A 22,311-nucleotide genomic window follows, 5' to 3' on the forward strand; every position below is an offset into this window, starting at 1 on the left:
AAATCTCGTTCTCCCACTCTTGCTTAACCACACTTTTACTCAGTTTCCAAGGATGGCCTCTTGTCCTGTCCCCCTCTGTCCAAGTGCTGAAATATTTCCTCTGAATTAATCCTATGAAATCCTTTCAGTAACTTAAATGTTTCTGTCATTTCAATTTTTTTCCCCCCCTATCAGCCAACTTCTGCAACCCACAAATCCTCAGTCTTTCCTCATGGGGATATTCCACAGACCACTTAGCAGGGTCTTTTATTATTATTATGTTATTATTTAAAACTATAATTTAATGTAGACTTCATTTTCTTTGGCTTTTGTTAAAAATATTTATCCTACTTTACTTCACTGGTATTCAGTATTAGTATATAGCAGTGTATGGTATATCACCTGGTTGGCCAAGTGGTTAGCATATCTGCTTTCCAATCAACAGTTTGCTGATTTGAATCCCACCATAGGCATGGATGTTTGTGAATGTCTTTAGATGTGGGATGAGTTTTGTTGCTGGGTACAAGACTACCACTCCACTTAGTGAAGTGGCTTGAAAAAAGTTTCATGTTTGGTCTTTAGAGCAAGGTTTCTAGGCTGTGCAAAAATAAATTTAAAAAATACAAAAATATATGTAAAAAATCCTTGATCTAATCACATTATAAATATACTATAGGTTTACAAAAAAAAAAAAAAAAAAAAAACTTTGGTGAGGGGGGGGGAGTCACATAAAAAAAATAATACCAAGAATGAAGCTTACTTGATTCAAATATTTCTCTCTCTCTTGCTCTCTCATTTTAATTAATGGTATTTCTAACTTAAAATTATTATTTAAATTGCATTTTAAACTCTGTTTTTTCCCTCTAAATTTCATCTTCAATCTCTAATTTTTTTAGAAAATAAAGAACTTGATTTGTACTTTAAAAAATTGAAATGTAAGGAAAGCAATTTTAATTTATAACTATATAGTTTCACTAAATTTCAATAACTAAATGCTACCAAAATCATCTTTCAAAAAAAACAAACACACACACACCATCTCTTGATATGACATTAAGTTTGGCATTCTTGCATTAAGTTTTTGATAAATAGCCTGAAAAAGAAACTTATTATTTATTTATTTGTTTGTTTGTTTATTTATCTGACTGAAAAAAAAAAAAAATTCACATTTGATGTCTGTAGACTCCGTGTGGTTACTGCCGTACTTCACATGGTTTTGGCAATGATATCTTCTACTAGAATAAGTGTTAGGGTCGCAGTTCCCTTTCCACACAAAGTTTAAAGGACAATCACAAACATCCATGCCCATGGCGGGATTCGAACCCACGGCTTCTTGACTGGAGAGGGACTCGGCCAACCAGGCCGGCAATAAGTTTGAAATTAAAATAGGAGTTAGACAAGGCTACATTCCTTAATAAATTTATAACATAAATATAAAGAAATAATATTTCTTATTGTTGTAGATTAGGTTATAAAAAATGCTATGAAAAACAAATGGAATACAGTGGAATTTAATAGAACAGCTACATGACCTGGATTTTGCAGATATATGTTTGCTAAGACATACATATAGCAGATATAGATTTAATGGTGAATATACTCTATTCACCATTAGAAGTTCTTACTCACACTAGACAGAACAAACATGAAGAATTCAGAAACAGAAGAAATATGGACAGGTATTAAAAATATACAATAAAGCAGCAGAAAAAATAGTACTGGATGGTAAAATACTAGGAGTGCATAGAAGAAAAGACAAAGAATGGATATCTTCACACACAAAACTCAGAATTGAAGAAAGAAAAGAAATTAAGAAAAAATAATACAAGATAAGAATAACCTCAGCTTACAAAGGAAATATAAAGAAATACATAAAGAGATTAAGAAAAATGCAAGAAAAGATAAGAGAGAGTTTATTGAAACCTATCTACTAAATCAGACAGAAATTGCAGCTAATAGGGCTGATACTAAAACATTATATAATATTACAAGAACAGTGACAGGCAAGAAAAGAAGAGGAGGAGGAGGTATTATTAAAGACAAACAAGGAAATAATATAAACAATAATAAAAAGAAAATAGAAAGATGGATAGAATACTTCAAAGTGATAATGAATAGAGAAAAGCCTGAAAAGAAATTCAAATACCAGAAAGAAAAGAAAAAATATTGAAACTAGACACCAAAGAAATTAAAAAAAAAAAAAGTGAAATATAAACAGCACTAAAAGAATGTAAAAATGGAAAAGCAGCTGCTATACATGGTATACCAAATGAACTATTAAAAGCAGATATAGATTTAATGGTGAATATACTCTATCCGTTTCTTATTCAAATATAGATGCAGGAAGAATGGCCAGATGAATGGAATATTGGGTTACTGATTCAAAATACCAAAAAAAGAAGATTTAACTGATTGCAATAATTGAAGAGGAATATCATTATTAAACATAAGTAAAAATACTAACAAGAATAATATTAAAAAGAATAAAGAAAGAAATAGACCAAAAACTAAGAGAAACACAAGCAGGATTTAGAGCCAATAGGTCATGTATAGATCGAGTTATACACTAACCACTCGGCCTGGCTGACTGAGTGGTTAGCGTATCCACTCCCAGCCAAAAGGCTGCGGATTGGAATCCCGCCATGGGCATTGATGTTTGTGATTGTCTGTGGAAATACTAATGGTGGTGGTCGGCGATAGATGCCATTGGTGTAGTTGCAGTCAGTTAGTGGATTGTGAGTGGTGGAGACAGAGTAGATGCTCTTCCTTGATGAGTCTTTAGACTCCCTGGAGGTGACAAATAAATAATAAGTTTGAAATTAAAATAGGAGTTAGACAAGGCTACATTCTCTCCTCAACAATATTTCTTATTGTTGTAGATTAGGTTATAAAAAATGCTATCAAAAACAAAAGGAATACGGTGGAATTTAATAGAACAGCTGCATGACCTGGATGTTGCAGATGATATATGTTTGCTAAGACATACACAACAACAACATATGATGAAAAAAACAAAACTCAATGACGAAGCCCTGACTGTTGGATTAAGAATAAATAAAACAAAAACAAAAATAATGGAAATAAACAAAAAAGAAGATATAGTACTGGATGGTAAAATTTTAGAAACAGTGGAGAACTAATTACCTAGGATGAATAATAAATAAACAGGGTGGAACAGAGGAAGATATAAAATCTAAGACACAGAGAGCACAAATAATTTTAACATGTTAGGGAAAATATGGAGATCAAAGCAAATAGGCTTAAAAACAAAATTAGATTATTTAACAAATATTAAATAAGTTTTACTCTATGCATCAGAAACATTGATGACAACAAAAGCAATTAGGAAAAAATTGCAAAGCTTTGTAAATAAATGTTTAAGAAGAATTCTACAAATAAATCAGCCAGAAAAGATATCCAATAAAGAGTTATGGGAAAAAAACTAAACAAAAACCAATAATGTATGACATCAGTCAGAAACAATGGAGATGGATAGGACATATACTAAGAAAACCAGCTTTAGATTGGAATCCATAAGGAAAGAGCAAAAAGAAAGAAAGATTTGAAGATCTGGACATAGAAGAGAGAAGCACAAAACAGAGTCAGATGGAGATCTGTGGTTGAGGCCCTATGCTCCCAATGGAGTGAAAGGAATAATTTTTTTTATGAATTTTACAATGTTGAGAAATATTTTCCTATTGTCCTATATATAGGACAATAGGAAAATATCTTATAAAAAAATATTTTATTTAAGTGTTACTGAATACGATAAGTAAGCCTTGAATCATTTTACATGCAACTCTCTATTACATTTCTCACATCTAATGTTGTTTTCATGTGGCAGTGCATACATCATGTTTGATTTTCTTGGGGAACAACCCAATGGATGTGCATGTCAAATTGACTTTTATTCAAGTTTTGCTGTGGTCTTTCTTGGCTGATCTTGTTGTGCATTGCAATATCACTCTAAATAAAATCTAACTATAGTTCTATGAAAACTTAATAAGTCCGTTACATCTTTGCATTTGCATATTCTGTGTAGCTGCAGGCATTATTAATAGTTACATTGATCAAATATGTAATATGGCTAGAATATCATTTTTTAATGATTATTTTTTTTCCCCTTGAATATCAGTTTTGTAGTTTGATATATTCTGGTCCATTTTGTCTACCCACCCATGTATTCATTGTAAACTTTTACACGATATGGCTGTTGTATAAGCATGCACTTTTTCGATACATCAGAAATAGCACAAAGCCTGAATAATAGTTTTAGCACCTACTGAATATGAACAGCCATTCACAACATTATTATCATTCCATCTACACACCAATACATCGTTTGTATCTGTATTAAAGTTAACCAAGCCTCTATCCTTTTAATAATTTTTCTTTTTCACTAGGCAATTTTGAAGTCTGTTATCATGAATGGTTCCTGTAGCTTTGACTGACATCGCTTTTAACTTGCTATTTATTAGCTAGAAAAAAATTGTCTTAGGCAGAAATGAAAAGGTTTTGAATTGCATTTCAATAGAATTTCAGCAAATATGATAAGATTCCCCCCCCCTCCCATTCCAAAGCTAATTTCTTTCTCTGCTCCAGTTGTGGGATTTCTTCCTTTATACAGTTCAAACCATACCAGATATCTGAGTGTTGTAGTGACACACTGAATTTTGTAACCAAAACAAATTGGTTTTCCATGAATGAACTGTTTACACCCATGCTTTGCTAAATATTCACTCAACTCTTGAAAACTATAAAATTTTTCCAAGGGAGCGTACCGAAAAAATTTTTCGCTCAGATTATTCACCATAGTTCTGAGTTTAGTTAATTTATCAAAATCATCTACTTTCGTGTTATCAGCAAAGTGTAAATTTCAAAAGAGAACCCCAAATCTATCATGATTCCTTGCATTTGCAACAAGAGAATGATGAATATGAGATGCATTCTCCCAAACATCCTTCTTGATTGTGAATAATAGCCATTCAACAGCATCATTCCCAAGAAGCACTTCATTTTTTCATTATACAATTGTGATATCCTTGCCAACAGACATTTTTCTATGCAAATACACTGTATCCTAAATATAGAATATGATTTGTAAATTCATGTAACACAAGCACATTTCAGTTTTGTTAACTTAAAACTTATACTGGTTAAAATTTAATACTGTTTGATTAAGCATTAAAAATTATCATTTGAGTAACAACAAATGGATATCAATAGATATCTTTTGAGTGGAATACACATGAGAGAGAGAGAGAGAGAGAGATAGACAGAATAAAAAGCCTGATTATCCCCTCTTTATTCGATTCTTCACTTCTATCTTCTCATTTCATTGACTTGTGATCATTAATCCTAAATATTTAAATTATTCCACTTTTTCTATTTCAAGATTCCCAATTTTTACACTTGTATCAGCTTGGTATTTATTATTATTATTTATTTATTTATTTTATTTTATTTTTATTACTTTTTAGTCCCATCTCATATGCTAATTTCTAATTCTAAATATGTTTGTTTCTTGACATGATGTTAATGTGATATACTACAGTCTGCACTGATTTATTTATCATTACATTTAGTATCTACTAGCAATGACTAGATAATATATTCCAAGGCTAAATTAAAAGGGTTGCAGCTAGGCTATCTGTTTATTTTAATCCTTGAGTTATTTGAAAGGGAGACCTAAAAGTCTGGGAGATTTACCTTGAGACCTTGAGCAAAATTCCATCACTACATCCATAGAGGGTACCATTTAGAACTGTAAGATCTCACCTTTCATACTCGGTCTGTGTTTGCCTTTCTGTTAGTGCGCCTGAGTGCATATACTTAGTTTTCATTTCTTTGAGCCCATGAAGATAGATACTTTGGTGACTAAGGCAAAATATTGGCTTAATAAACTATTAGATAAATAAATTTAGTTAGTTATTAATATTTCTAGAGATAGATTTTCTCCCCTAAACATCAACTTAAGTGATAATCAACATCCAAGCATCCATATTCGATCTATAGTGCATTAATTCTCAGATTATTCAAAATATATATTAATTTTAAGTCGAATTAAATTTAATCACACAGTGAATGCTTTCTTATTAAGTTATTAAATTTTTCTGAGGGGGAAAAAATGTAATCATCTTATTACAAGTTTTAGTATTTTCAATTCTGCAATTTTTCAGCTGGTAGCTTTAGCCACTACCTTAAGCAGCAGCAGTATAAACCTAAATGGACTCCTATTATTCCTCCTCCAAAATCTTCTGGTATGTATGCATCTAGATTAATTTTACTACTGTGAAATAAATTATATTTATATAAAAGAAAAATATAATTTTATTAAATTAGCTTAAATTTGATATGCACATACATTAATGCAAGTGTGCATCAAATGCTATGTGTAAACATTTATGTACATGTACAAAGAATAAATAACTAATATTTTATTAGTCAGTATTGAATACATGCAATACTGAAATAAAAATAAATGAAAAAATATCTAAAGAACAATTTATAAACCAAGGTATTAGACAGGAATGTCCTGTCTCCAACACATATTTTAATATTTATATTTATTTTATTTATTTATTCTTATGGCAAAAGGAAAATACAGAACAGCTACAGGTCAATGTCCAGTCTGGAAAGCCAATCCAAGGCTTCATCTGTCACCTTGTGGATATCGTGTAGGCCACCACTGTGAAATTGGTGCCTTGGGCAGTCATTCACAATATGGGTAATCGTCTGAGCCAAGGGAGAACAATCACAATATGGGTGGTCTAACAGCCTCCATTTATGTAATAGGTAGCCACGTCTGCCCTGGTTAGTTCTGATCCTGTTGGTTGATGACCAAATCTTCCTAGGAAGAGCAAAATCAGGCTGCAGAGCACAGGGATCTTCTACCAGGAAGCCGTTTGTTGGGAGATTGTTGGACCAGTATTCTCTCCACATGTCGTGTATTGATGGCAGGGCAGCTGAAGAGAGTTCTTCCATGGACCAGAAAGGCTTTCTAGATTTTAGGTGAAGACTAGGTGGATAGAGTCTGGTGCAGGGGCAGGAGTGGGTTGCTCATTGCTTTATTGAATTCCTTAATCGAGTGCTTCTCACTGTCCCACTAATTGTGCACGTGGTAGAGTTTAGCTGGTGATGTGCCTTTTATAGGTTAGGCTTCTGTTCAGGCTCATTCCAAGGTACTTTGGGTGAGGTTCGTGTTCTACCATTTTTCCACAGAAAGGAAGGTTGAGGTGTCGATTTGCCTCTGCATTGTTCAGGTGAAATACTGTGGACACAGTTTTTCAACACACTCAATTTGTGTGAAAGAGAACCAGATGAACTATGGGAAGTGATTAAAGATATAATTAAAACAGAAGCAAAGAAGAATATTCCAATAGTTTGTAACAAGAAGAAGTGCAAATGGCTGTCAGAAGATGCCATCAGAACTGCTCGGGAAAGGAGGAAAATGAAGGCCACAGGAAATTTGCAGACCTGAACACGGCAAAGGAGGTAGATTGATGTAGGATCGCTAGGTCATCAGCATACATATACTTGCTTGAGCTGGTGTGTGGTAAGTCGTACACATAGATAAAGGGGATAACAGAGTCTTGTGGGAGACTGTTGTGAAGGAATCTGGACCTGCTCCTTTTTCTGCCAATATGGACCTGAATCTTTCTGTTGGGGAGAATGGATTCAAAAAGCTGGAAAGTTGTTTTGCACCTTATAATATTTCCTAGCTTTAGGAGGAGGCCCCTGATCAAGACTGTGTCATAAGCTGATGTTAGGTCAGTGAAAGTTCTGGAAGCCTTAATATTTATATCAAGGAAATGTTAATACAATTTGACACTTCAAATAACACAGGTATAGAAATTTTGCAGAATAATAAAATAAATATATTTTTATATGCAAATTACAAAAGAGAATATGTGGTTTAAACATTTTAGTAGAACAGTTTGGAATGAAAATATCTAATGATGAATTATGCATTGGCATTTTGTGATCAATTATGACAATGTCATTTCATGGACAAATTTCAGTTTGAAATAAAATAGTTATTAATAATAATATAATTGAATAGGTAAATACTTTAATTATCTTGGATGTGAAATATCATATAAAGGAGAAAAAGCCATCAAGTTAATCAAGTATATATTTTCTTGGTATGTTTAACATCCATTCTTAATAGAATGGGTAACTACAGAGGTATTACTTTGCTATCAACCACAGCTAAAATCTACAATAGGATGATACTCAATACAATAGACCCTTACTTAACATCACTTTTAAGAAAAGACCAAGCTGGATTTCTAAAAAAAAAAACGGTGTACAGTGGAACAGATACATTGCATCAGAAGAATCATAGAAGGTTCACATGATAAAAACTTATTTTAACCTTTATAGGGTTAAAATAAGTTTTAAAAGAAAGACTTCAAAAAAGCCTTTGGCTCCATTAATAGAGAAGCAATGTTTAAAATATGCAGCTTCTATGGTCTACCACCAAAAATCATACAAGTAATCTCAGCACCTTATAAAGACAACAATGCTACAGTAATCTTTAAGCAGAAACATCTGAATCCTTTCCAGTGACAACAGGAGTCCTGCAAGACGATTTACTAGCACCTTATTTGTTCTTGTGATCTTAGCTTTGCTAATGATGTTGTACTTATTGATACAGAACCAACAAATGTACAAAACATCTGTCTACTAGAGGCACAGTAGACTAACTTATTGGTGTGCAGATCAACATCCAAAAGTCCAAAGTATTCTCAGTAGGTTATGAAAACTTTATACTTCATATCAACAATAAACCGTTAGAAAGAGTAAAGGACTTTCAATACTTTGGATCATACATCGGCAATACAGAAAATGATATTAGAAAATGTAAACAGCTGGCTCTAGTCTTCCATAACAAACTCCTCCCCATCTGGAAATCATCATCATTAATATTATTAAAGACAAAATTAAGACTCTACCATGTAACCAGTAGATCCATCTGATTGTATGGTTCTCAAACCTGGACAATAAGCACCAAAGAAACTACAGATCTAACTAACTCCTTTGGAACTACATGTCTCAGACTGATCCTTGGATACACTTCAATGTACCATGTAACTAACTTGAGTGTGCTAAATCTGGCTAAGCAAGAACCACTTGTCAATATAGTCAAATAACTACAACTCAGATGGCTTGGACATCAACTCAGACATCCTGAAGTCTCACCCTTTTTGGAATCCCTCATTCTGTACAAACCAGAAGATGGCAATCACAGTAGAGGAAGACCATGCAAACAATTTTTGGCAATACATATGGGAAACCATCAGTAGGCTGAACTGCAAAACTTCATCTGACATCTACCAGCTAGCTTAAGAGAGAGAGAGAGAGAGACTGAAGACCATAATTTGCAATCTTTAATTTTTAATATAAATCTCTTTTCCATTTTCACATTGTATCATATTGTGAATAAACTATGATGATGATGTTTAACATATAATAAACCCAAGATAAAACAAAAAAAAATTCTACATCTTTCAAAATTCTCATTCAAAGATTTTTATTAATAAGGTTTGAGCACCTTTTTGTCTACTTGTATATGAGATATATATGACTTCTGCATTACTTCAACCTTGGCATCTCTTCTGGATCTGGCTCCCACTGATGAGACCTGAATAAAGGTTGAAACCAGTCTGGGTAGTGGCCCTTCTCATTATACATAGCATTATACATGTCTGAAGGGGGGGGTGCTTTGCATTATGGGATACATACCAAGGCTAGTGATATGAAGTCATTAGCCTCTATATACAAGTAGCTCAAACGTCAATATATTTCACACCCAAAACTTTGTTTTGCTTCCTTGGGAAAAGATTAAAAAAGTATATAATTTCTTGGTATGTTTAATGTAGAAAAAAAGATAATTAACAAGCTTTTCCAAAGGACTTTGGTTGAATTCTTAATGGAAGAGATTGCATGCTAATCTAGACCTGACTTGTACTTTATAATATAAGCTTGATGTTCATATAAATGAACAAATGGCATCTTTCCTGTTTGAAGTTATATATTAAGTCAAACAAAAAAATGGATCTGTCTTTTGGAAACATACGAAGGAAGCTAATTTACAAATCAGGTAAAGAATGACTAGCACACTTGGAGAACCTTAAACTCTTAGGATATCTTCTTAAGGAGGGAGAATGGTGATTATAGTTTTTCTTATGATTTCTGTGAGATATGAATGTTTAAACCAATAGTGAATTTGTTAATGTCACTCTTGTTGTAATATCGGGAACAAGTAGTGGGAGCATGATGGATTAATGTGTTGATGCTACCCATCATTTGGCTGATATAGTGACATGTCACATCCATGTATATGCTTATATTAGTTTGCTTTCTTTATAAAGAGTACAAAAATTGTCTAGTTGTCTAAGTATGAGAAGATCTGTGACTGGAAGATGGGTTAAATTTTGAAAGTAAACTAGATTTTATGTCAGAATAAGTTGAAAATAATTCCAGCTCATGACACTGTTATCGATATAAACATATCTCTAAAGAATGTCCGGGAGTGATGGAATATCTATTATAAACTGATGAAAGCTGTCATTAGCCCTCTGTGGCTATATAATTAGCTCTTTCTTATACCAGTAATATAGAACATTTTTGAAACCACACAGTAAACTTCTGCTATAGATAGTCTCCTATAGAGGTTCCTGTAGATATACATCTACAGGTGCAAATGTAGATCACTGTCTGATCAGAGATGTGGTTTCTCTCTCCATAAATATCTTGTAATTCATCAGGACACTATCAAATTTTATCCATTAAATTCATATAATAGCTGCTTTTCAATTGAAGGTTAGTTAACCACTATTGTATGGAAACTTCTTTGGCTCTGCTCCCTTGCCTACTCTTTACTTTCTAGCATTCCTGTGTCCAAATGACAGCTGTTCTAAAACAACAATGTGCATGTCCGTTACCAAAATCCAAAGCGAAACTTGAGTCACAAAATGGTTGCTGTCACTACATTGCTTGCCTGCTACAAGTATTTGATATAGAAACAATATGACAAACAACATACTTTATAATATGCATTCACCTCTGCTGTGTGAATTACAATCTACCCTTATGCAAGTTTGCTTATTTATAACTGCAGTTAAATTATTTTGTATCGCTACCACTTAATCACATGGCAGCTCTGATAATACTAAGTATATAATTGCAATACTAAATGACAAATCACATATATACTTTCAGATTATCTTATCATAAAAAATGTATTTCTGATAAAATAAAATTCTCACCAAACATATATAGAAACTGTAAAAAAGAACATAAGCAAAACATTTGTGAGATTTTTATAATGACTTAGTATTTCTTTGAAAAAAAAAATTCAACATTTTTTTTAAATTTGAACAAAGTCACACATATGAATGATATCTAGACCTCAAATATATTGCCTTTGCCTATTTTCAATATAGTTATCATTTGTTAGTGCAATGCCTTCATTAACAGTTTTACAGCTTGGTTATCTTCATTAACAGTATCTAAATTAGAAGATGTAGTTTCTTTAATACCTATTGAATCTTCATGAACACATTTATAATATTCTGACATTAACTCTTCTGAAATACAATTATTTTCATGACTTGAATTGTCATGTTGCTTATATTTATTATGTACTTTCTCCTTAGAGAACTTAGGTGTGGACTTATGTACATAGCTAGATGATCTTTTGTAATTATTATGACTTTGTTGCCTTGAACTTTTGAAGAATTAGATTGATATTGTGATTTATTATTATAAACCTTTACTTTCTTATTATTTAGGCCAGGAAAACTATCATACTTTACTATTCTATTTAAATCATCTCCTAAGCATACTAAACTGTCATTCCTTAATGGGTATAATCTTAACCTATCAGAATGTATACAATTAGTATTTTAGTTGGATTCTTTACAGCTCATATTTTAAAATTTACAGGAGATAATTGTTCTAATATCCTATAAGGACTTGAAGCCTTTTTTTTCCTAATTTACCACCCTTTCTAAGACTAATCTTATTATCTGGAAGTACTGAATTACCAGGACTAAGATTCTTATATTTTTTGAATCTATTTATAAATGCCTGTGTTTTATGGGAACTAAATTTACTAGTTTCTGCTATAAGCTCATGAACAAATGAATTTCTTTCTACTATATCCTCAAGATATTCATCAACATCTGAGAAACCTGAATTAATATGTGTAGATCTTAACTCACTTGGAAAGTTAGGATCAAAACCATATAGTGCAAAAGCAGGTTTTTCTTTAATAGCAGAGAACTGCTGTCTTCCAATCAAATAAAGCTTGTGGCAAGTAAGAATCCCAATTTGACAATTTACCGTTAGCTAGTTTAGATAGTGTGTGCATTTTAAAGTCTTATTTAATCTTTTACACATTCCATTACTTTGAGGATGATAAGGTATAGTTTGCTTCTTTATATTTAGTAACTAACTTACATAATTGAAACATTAGTTCTGCTGTAAAGTTTGCACTTTGATCAAATAAAAGTGTTTGAGGTATACCATACCTCGAGATTATCATCTTTACAAATTTATTAGCTACAGTTTTAGCAGTCTGATCCTTCATAGGAACTTCTTCTGGAAAGTGTGATAACATATCAGTGACTACAAGGATATACTTATTTCCTTGCTTTGTTGTGGGTCTGGAATTGGAAAGGGTTGTAGAGTTGCTTTACCCCTAAATGTAGACCTAGTTTGAATATATGACATAAATGACAGGATTTCATATATGAATTAATATCATTTCTCATACCCTTCCATAAATACCTGTCCTTAATTCTGTGCCAGGTTCTCTCAAATCTTTGATGACAAGCCAGATAAGAATCATGAAATCTATAGAGAATCCAAGGTTTCATTATAACTGGTGCTAAAATTTTTACTTTTATCTTACCCTCATCCATTTCCCTTGATAGAAGCAAACCATACTCATCTAAATAGAGCATTTGAAGGGAAAAAAATTCTTCAGGAATTTTCTTTCACCCCTTGGACTTTTTTGTATACATTTTTCAAAATGGAATCTTCTTTCTGATCTTCAACTATAAGAGATTTTTTCCAGTTTTGTCAGTTGGATGATTTACCCTTAATCTTATCCATTTCATCTATCTTTTTAATTTGAAAATCCTCATTCTTAAAATTCTTCTGAGATTTAGTAGGAATTATTCCTGCTTTACTAACTTTATGATCCAGATATTCAACTTCCTTTAAAAAAAGAACTGACATTTTGAACACTTCAAGGATAAATTTGCTTCATCTAATCTAGAAAGAATATTCACTAAAATATTTCTGTGAGATGTTAGGTCCTTTGAGTATACAAGAAAATCATCTTGAAAACAAATAACTCCTTTATGTAACATATCTGGTAGAATTCATTAGTGACTGAAAAGACATGACTGAGTTTCTATCTCCTTGAGGAAGACTATGATATTGGTACTTCTGCCATCTTATTGTGAAGGCAAAATATTTTCTATCTTCCTTCTTTAAAGGAATCTTGCAATAGCTAGAGTTCAGATCTAGTTTAGTGAAATACTCTGCTCCTTCCAAACCAATTAATAATTCTTTGATTTTACATAGAGGAAAATCAATGGGCTTTGTGATTTTATTGATTTCTCTCAGATCCAAAACAAATCTCAAACTTCCATTAGGTTTTTCTTTAGAATTAAAGGACTATTTCATTTTGAGTTAGACTTTTTTATAATTCCTGCCTTTTTATACTTTTGTAACAACCATTTAAAACACTATATTTCATTGGAGATTGATATTGTTTTACAGAATGCTCAATTGCATTAGTACAAGACATAGATAAAATATCTTCAATGAAAACATTAGAAAATAACCGAAAAGCAGACTCAAATAATGTATTAATTAGCTTCTTTTTATTAACTATAGTTGCCAACTTTATTATATTTTCTACTAGGATTTCTTTTATTCTCACTAAATCTTCCTTTTCATCCATATTTATTGCTTCAATTTCAAGCAATACTCATCTTGTTTGGCTTCAGAAACTTCAGGGTATATATTTGAATGTTGTTAATAGATTGCTTATTAAGATTGTATTCCAATCCACAAAGAGAAATAGTACCATCTGAGAAATTACGGGCAAACTGATATCTCTTCAGGAAATCAAGACCTGAATAACCTGTATATTTGGATTAGAAGTCTCTGGAAAAACAATTAATTCATGAGAAACATTCAGAGGAAAACATGGAATATGAAGAAATACATCTATCTTTTTAGAAGTAGAAATTTCAGTTTCAAAAACACCTTAACTTAATTGTATATTTCAATCTTATAATATTAGGAATTGAGTCTAATTTTATTAGAGAGTGACCAAGAGATAAGAGAAATATGTGCTCCTGTATCTAATAAAATTGTCACAGGGTTATCATTACTGATATGTGATATCACCTAGCAGCAAAATCACCTTGATGATTTGAATTACAAACTAACTTATTACTTTGAACTGAAATATCTGTAGGTAAGTTTGTTCTCACCAACACTATATTTGAATCATATTTCATTCCAACATTTAAATTTAGCTTGTCTTTACATTTATTTCCTCTAGGATTAAACTTTTTAAAACAGTTTTTGGATATGTGACCTAACTTGTTACAATTATAACACTTAGGAATAAACTTTTCGTGCACTGTTTAGAATCAGATTCAGTATCATTAAACAACCTACCTGATTTACTAAGAGGGAGTCTTATCTTAAAATCAGCTAACATTTTAAATAACCTTTCTTGACTTTCTGATATAGGTTTTTGCTGTTTTTCTATTTCCTATTTAATAAAAGCTTTAAGGCTTTCTAATTCATGAGATTCTATGGATTTTTTGTTAGAATTGTTTTCTGCATTAAGATTTGTAGTTTGATTTGATTCCTTAAAATTTTTCTTAATATTTCTCTCCTTAGTATTTTGACTTTCATTCTGGCATTACATGCTACATTACTTGTAATAGAACTTTTTTGTTCCAAAGAATGTACTTGTTTGGGATTTGAGGATTGGTATATATCTCTAAGCCTTTCCCTCTCTTCTCATAACAATTTTATAACATTCTAAATTTTTAATTTTTTTTCTTATAAGCTGCTTCCTTTAATTCATCTTTTAGACTTACTCTAAATTGATGAAATATAGACCATTCTAAAAATTAAAGATAACAAGAAATTATATACTTGGTTTAATACTTCCAAGTGTAAGCAAACAAAGTTTGCACCTGAACTATTTTCAGGACTGGATCAAGTATAATTATATATTTGGTTTAATCCTTTATCCAAATGTAAGCGAACAAAGGATTAAACCAAGTATTTTGAAGAAAATTGTGTAAGAAGGAGGACTATTGTGATCAACAAATATTTAATGTTGATGAAACCAGCCTTTTTTTTTGGAAGCAAATGCCTTCCAAGACTTTTCTAGCCAAATCAGAGAAATCTCAGCTTGGTTATAAAGTCGTAAAATCGAATGAAATTATTGCTAGCAATCTGCGAGCCTTTTGGAAGCACATTCTTCCACATTGTGCAATTGATTTTAGAGGCTTTTCAAATGAATCTAAGTTAATTAAATCTCATTCTGAGAAGTTGAGTGATTCCGACCTGCTAAATTTAGAATCACAGCGGGAAGAATATGAAGAAAATTTAATCACTGACAAGCCCAAAGAGGTTTCACAGAAACAATTTGAAAATAGTTTTTGTACAATCGAAGTTTTTAAGCAGCAATGCTTAGAGACTGACCCTGGTGAAGAGAGAACCAATAAAATTTGCAGAAGAGACAATAGGGCCATACCGTCAGTTGTATGAAAAAAAGAAACAGAATGCCTGCCAAACTACGTTAGCTCAATTCTTTATTAAGAAGCAGAATAACAAATTTATATTCTGAATATGTTTTATTGTCTTTCAGCTTCATGGTTTTCCTTTAACTAGGCCCCGAGATATACCCTAATTCTTTTATAAAAAAATTAAGAGTCAAAAAAGAAATCTGAGGAATGAATTGTACATTTTCCCATAGGTTATTATATTCCATTAGTGCATTTTCAATTAATCCACCTGTTTTAAAGAGCACATTATTCGAGGGATTGCTGTATATTCTTGGTTTAATCCTTTATTTGCACCTGAAGTAATTTCAGGACTGGGCAACTATCTCTAATCCAGAATTGAATGCTTTGGACAATGTCCATGAAGATTGCCCTGTGTTCTGCTCCCAGCTGAACATTATACTGATGTTTTCCATGTTTATGAGAACTTGTTGTTCTGTTGAGCGGTGCTCTTTCAGAATCTAATTCTTTAGTAACTTTCTGCAGTCTTATTAGTGTTACCTTCTCAGATATTTTTCCTAGGCTGATTAGGCGATAGCTTTGAGGAAGATACGCTGCTTATCCTGGTTTGGGGATTAAGATTACATTGACTACTTTTCATTGTGCAGGGAGTGATATCTTAATATTGCATTAATAATAGCGACAATGTGTATTAAAGCTTTATGTGGCAGGATTTGATGATGATGTTAGAAATCCTATCTGGGCCTGGTTCTTTCTTATTCTTAAGTTTGGTGACGATTTCACGTAGCAGATGATGTCATTTGGATGCAGTTTATGTACTCTGTGCATTTTAAGGTATAGTGTACCCAAGGGTGTATTTACTGATGAAGTCTAGATCCATATGGGTGTAATTTGGACTACACTTCTCTAGGCTGTCAGCAAAAGCTTGAACTGTGTCTACATCACAATAAATCAGACCAGTTCACCATGGGTTGGTGGGAGGGGTTTACAGTCTGTGCGTAGAGCTTTGGTCATTTCTCAGAGTATCTGTTTTAAGTACTGACATTTTGTCTCCCACTGTTGGGTTTGATTTTTTAAGCACACCTGGCTCTGTTCCTTTCAGAGATCAAGTTTTAATCTCATCTAGAAGTTGGTCGGAGTTTGTGTGTGTGTGTCTCATCCATGATCACAGCCGTTATGTAGTTATCTGTTTTTCTGGGCTTGAAATTTTTTCCCTTTGATTCCATAACGAACTTTGAAACATATTTATGTAGGGCAGTTAGTAGTTTTTTTCCAGTTGACAATTAGGACTCAATCTGGGTTATTTTCATGTTGTAATCCCATTTGGAGCAAAACTAGGTCATGGTCAGAGCTGAGGTCATCCATTGCACTTATTGGTATTGATACGTGATATTTTGTAGCACCGTTATGTCAAGGGCATCAGGGAGTCCTGCCACGTTGCAGTACGTGGGTTCTGGAGGGTCTATAATCACATTGTTCCTGGTGGCAGCAAAGTTGTTGAGGGTTTCAACCATTTTGATTTGTAGTTCTGCTGTTCTAGGCTGTGTGATGCTTAGCATTCAGGTCTGCTTCCAATAACTGTTTGTGTGGAAAATAGAAACCATTTCCATGATTTCTATGTTGGTAATGGCAGCATTTACAATTTTATTGTGTTCTATGTTGAATTTGACAAATATGGCTGTGCTTGCTCTCCCCACGCATTGATTCTGTCATTGTGGTATAGAACATACTTCTTGAACTTTGGATGGCAGCTGATCAGAGATAGCATGCTGTAAATTCCCGTAGTTCATGCATTTTGTTTCATAGAGTATTAGCATTCCAGAATACAATCTGTAGAGAGTTTGGCCTTCTATGTTTGTTAACCAACAACTAGTGAAGTAAGAATTGTTTGTGTATATCTCACAAATTTGTTTATGGAGTCCTGGCTGGGGTTTGCTTTGCTGAACTCAACATTTCACCCACAGTTGCTACTATGACTGCATCGTTGATAGATTTGTTTGAGCATTGGGATTTGGGTTTCTCCTGAGGTTCTGAAGCCACCACCTCTGTATGCAAGGCACATGCTTGGGTGGTTTGTTGTGGGGAGTGGGTTATTTGCTGTGGGTGTCTGTGCAGTTGTTGATGGTGATCTTAGATTTTATTTTATTGATTTTTGTGTGACCAAGTATTGCTTGCAGCCTCTGTAGTTGATGGAATGTAGTCCACTGCAGTTGACAAATTTAGCTGGCTCTGTTTTTGATATTTTTCAAGAATCCATTGCATGGTTTTTGCTGCATTTAACACAACAGAAATCAGCCTTGTAGCAGCACTGCAAGTGGACAAATTTTTTGCAATGGTGGCATTGTCCAGTTGATGCCTTCTGTCTTAATGGTTCTGATTTTATAACCAGGTTTCTGTTTTTAGGTCATAGATTTCTCAGTTTGTTGATTTCCACTAGGACAAGACATTGGGCATTTATCTATTCGGAGCATATGGCTAAATTTAATAGAGTTTAGTCTGCAGTTTTGGAGGTCTCTTACGATTTCTTTGGTGGTGATGGATTCTGTAATACTGTGCAGTATCATTTGGAAGTTTATTTCACTTTTTAAACAGAATATGTGTATTAGATGTTTTTATTATCTAAAAGTTTAGTGAGTATGTGGTAGTCGGCTCCTATCTCTTGCTATATTCAGACCCATTCCCCCCCCCCCCCTCTCATCCATGCTCCTGGCTTTCCTAAAATTTATTTTAGGGTTTTTGTGGGCCTTGGCCACTTCCATCCATTGTTCCTTGGCTCGCAGGATAACAGAAGGAACTCTTTCCTTACATTGGTTTGCAATTTCATTTGATGTTGTTTCCTTCTGCCTTCGCAGAATCCATCTTGTTCCTCAGCTGTTTCCTGGGTTAAATATGATGTGAGTACAGAGTCTGGGACTCTGGTCTATTGTCAATGATCTGTGTGGTTGCTGGCTTCTCAAGCTTTACCTAAAGTTGGTTGGGCCATTTCATTTGCAATAAGTCATAAAAACTTCTGAATTGTGTAAACCTGCTCAAACTGTAGGCTTTCCCACTGTGAATTGTCCATTTAAAGCTTGTAGAACAATCCTAAATTCTAAGTTAAGAGATGGTGGTGAAAAAGAATGATAAGAAGAGAGAAATCGAATAAATCTAGAAACTATTTGGTACTTACCTCCGGAGAGGCCTCGAACCCAAAGTCAATAAAGATAGAATGAATACATCTCAATGAGTCACCTTGTCAACTCAAAATACTGTTTGTTGAAAACCTATCAATATTCCCACCAGATCTCAATCAATACTAAAGTTGAAGTAATAAAGAATTCATATATTTCCCATATACAGGCAATGGAAAAGTGTCACACCTTATTATTAAAATACTCTGAAGTATAGCTATTTCTTTAAAGTTTGTTTTTGCACTTGGCTGTAAATTAAAGACGCAAAAAAAACTATATTCTTGTTTAATCCTTTATCCAAGTGTGAGCAAACAAAGTTTGTACATAAAGGAGCTTCATGATTAGCCTACTTGTATATAGAGGCTAATGACTTCACATTAATTGCCTTAGTATCCCACAATGCAAAGCACACATATTTTCAGGTGTGTATAATGCTATGTATTATTGGAAGGGCTCCTGCTGACTCCCACTGATACCTCAATAAAGGTCGAAACTAGTCTGGGTATAGTGGCTCTTCCCATAATGTGTGTCTGTCTATTTGGGAAGCTGACATTTATGCCAGGTGACACTTTTTTCCTCCCCTTAGGAGGACTAATGTAACAATGTTCATCACTTTAGTTACCTTCCTCTTTGGAATTAGAGGTGACTATGTTGATTGACTACTAAATGTTCAGGTTACTTTTGATCTGAATGGTGAGATTGTTCATATTAGTTTGTTATGAAAATTTCACATAAGTGACATTAATTTAAGTGAAAGTAACATTTTGAAATTTAAACATTAATTCTGGATTTTCATTTTTATAATTTCTTAATCTTATAGTTCTTTCCTATCTCCCATTACTGTTTTCATTTTTACAAAATGAAAACAGTAATGGGAGATAGGAAAGTGTTTTGTGTTCTTTATGAATGGATATTGCCAGTCCTTTGTTTGCTGTCCTCAGGATACTTGTCTGTCATTTCCTTTGTTCTGTGTTTGGCAATTTCCTTTGTTTTTTTGCATTGTTTCCCTTTGATTTCTCATGATTTCCTTTGCTCTGTTTCCCACTGTTCTTTATTTCTCATTGTTTTTGTTGTTTCATGGGAATGGAGTTTGGGGATTAAAGTTTTTTAACCATAAATTTATTAAAGCAAACTTACATTACAATGAATAATGTCTCTGGTCCCTGTAGTGATCATCTATTGTAGATTAGTTTTAAGCTTGAAGATTCTGTGGACAGTATCAGTTCCATGCTGTGCTAAACCAGACTTCTCAGACTTATTACAGATGATATAAGATGGAAGTGCCTGTATTTTTTTCCCCCGATAAATATCCTATTTGTACAAAATACAAAAGTTGGAATTGCAGGCATAGACTTCTGTGGCTAATTGGTTCAAAAGATATATTTCGGCGATTACACCACATTTTTTTATTATTCAGTTATATAAAACACTGACTTTTAAACTTAAAGTTTAAACAAGAGAATTAATAAATACAAATCATAACCATCTGGCTATTCATAAAACTCAAATAACAGAATGCAGATATATAACATTATTGACGTTGAACAATACTTCAAGTATTGTTCAACGTCAATAACATTATATATCTGCATTCTGTTATTTGAGTTTTATGAATAGCCAGATGGTTATGATTGATTTGTATTTATTAATTCTCTTGTTTAAACTTTAAGTTATACTATTTACCCTCTGAAGATGTAAATCCTAAGATTTATGAAACTTGTCGGGAACTATTATTTCAGTGTTTTATATAACTGAATAATAAAAAAATGTGGTGTAATCACCAAAATATATCTTTTAAAAGTTGGAATTTTTAAAGAAACTTGGTGGACATCTGGAGTGGTAGAGGTGATTAGTTATCTTTGGTGTGGAAGGTAAACAAAGACAAGAACTTTTTGACAGTTCTTGTCTTTGTTTGATGGTTATTGAGGATCTTAAAAACTGATATAGAGATTTCACCAATGTAAGGAATTGGTACTCTGTACAAGTTTTGGAGGTCTTGGGGATAGGTAGGCTTGTAAGAGTCAAAAATGTTCTGAATCTTCCATGGGGAGAAGCCATTCTGTTGCACAATACATTGGATATTGTTCTGTTGTGGTTTGAGATCATGAGGGTTGGGGCAGACAACATGAGCTCTGTTCATCAAAGTGTTTCGATGATGCCTGCTTTTTGAGATGGATGTTGTGCAAATCTCATAAATAATGACCACTGAAGTTAGGTTCATGATAAACAGAAATAGTCAGTACATCAGAAGGAGAGGAGGTTGTCCAAGAAGGATAATTATCCATCTTTTTCCATCTCTGTAGTGAAGTTGATATGGGTTTTTTTATATTTGACTTTGCGTTGTGAATGTCATTGATGTATATTTAATGAACAGAGTAGGTGAAAGCTGTTAATTTTAGTTAGGAAAGCAGCTAGAGTATCTTTAGAGTGAGGCTAAATGGCAAAGATGTCATCCACATAACACAAAATGATAATTGAGGTTGTATAGAATAGAATGAAAAACTATCTTCAGCCTACTGATATCACAGTTCAATTTTGACATTCAAGGTATTTCAAATTAAGATATCCCTATTCAGAGCAATCTGTAGAGAGAAAAAGTAGACAAAATATCATCAAACTTGGTGGTTACCCTAACCAGATCATGGAGAAAAAATTTTGAGTAAAAAAAATTAGTTCAAAAATGACCAATAGGGAAAGATGCTGTGGGGGTGGGGAGATAATGAATTTTGCATACCACATGAGCCATAAGGTACTATAAATGAAAGAGCATAACTGACTACCTTCATTTGACTTACACAATGGATCTCACTTTGCCTGAAGTTGCCTTGCTTGTGAAGTGTTTCTAGAAGAATAGAGAAAATGCTACAGCTGCATTTCACTAGAATAGATATTTAAAGACTTTGCAAAAAGGCCCATTGATACCCAAATACAATGTGATACATGGTTCATCAATTTGAAGAGACAGTCCGATCAAGAAGAGGGTGCTGTTGGTTCATGTCATGCATGTGCAATAGCAAGACAATCAGATTTGCCATACACAACAATTGAATCTACAAGTCTGGAGTATTGCATGAAAAAAATTACCTCATAGTTTTAAAAAAATTAAAAACAGTTCACTTTGAAGTCCAAAAATCATTATGTAGGGGCAAAATAAAAATTTTAAGTTTTTGAGAGATATTCTTGACGAGTGGCTATAATGAAAAAATTGGTGCCTCTGTGTTATTTTCATCGCTTTAGCCTAGCTTGCCTTTTGAAAATAAAGAAAACTGCAATTTTTTGATTTCTTTATTTTAATTATTTATTTATTTATTTTCATCTGTCTAGAAAATCAGACTAGGTAAAAAGACAAACACACTGAAAATAGG

General features: G+C 33.0%; 1 protein-coding gene across 1 annotated transcript in view; it reads left to right on the forward strand.

The window, feature by feature from the left end:
- muskelin (muskelin 1) overlaps window positions 1-22,311 on the forward strand; it is a 411,065-nt gene that overhangs the window by 119,006 nt on the left and 269,748 nt on the right. Inside the window, exon 8 of the mRNA XM_090406668.1 lies at window positions 6,159-6,239. Within this exon, the coding sequence (XP_090262794.1) occupies window positions 6,159-6,239 (81 nt within the window). The remainder of the gene's footprint in view (window positions 1-6,158; window positions 6,240-22,311) is intronic.

Source organism: Typopeltis vanoorti, chromosome 16, assembly GCF_054136105.1.
Source record: "Typopeltis vanoorti isolate ZY-2024b chromosome 16, IOZ_Tvanoo_1.0, whole genome shotgun sequence".
NCBI lineage: Eukaryota > Metazoa > Arthropoda > Arachnida > Uropygi > Thelyphonidae > Typopeltis > Typopeltis vanoorti.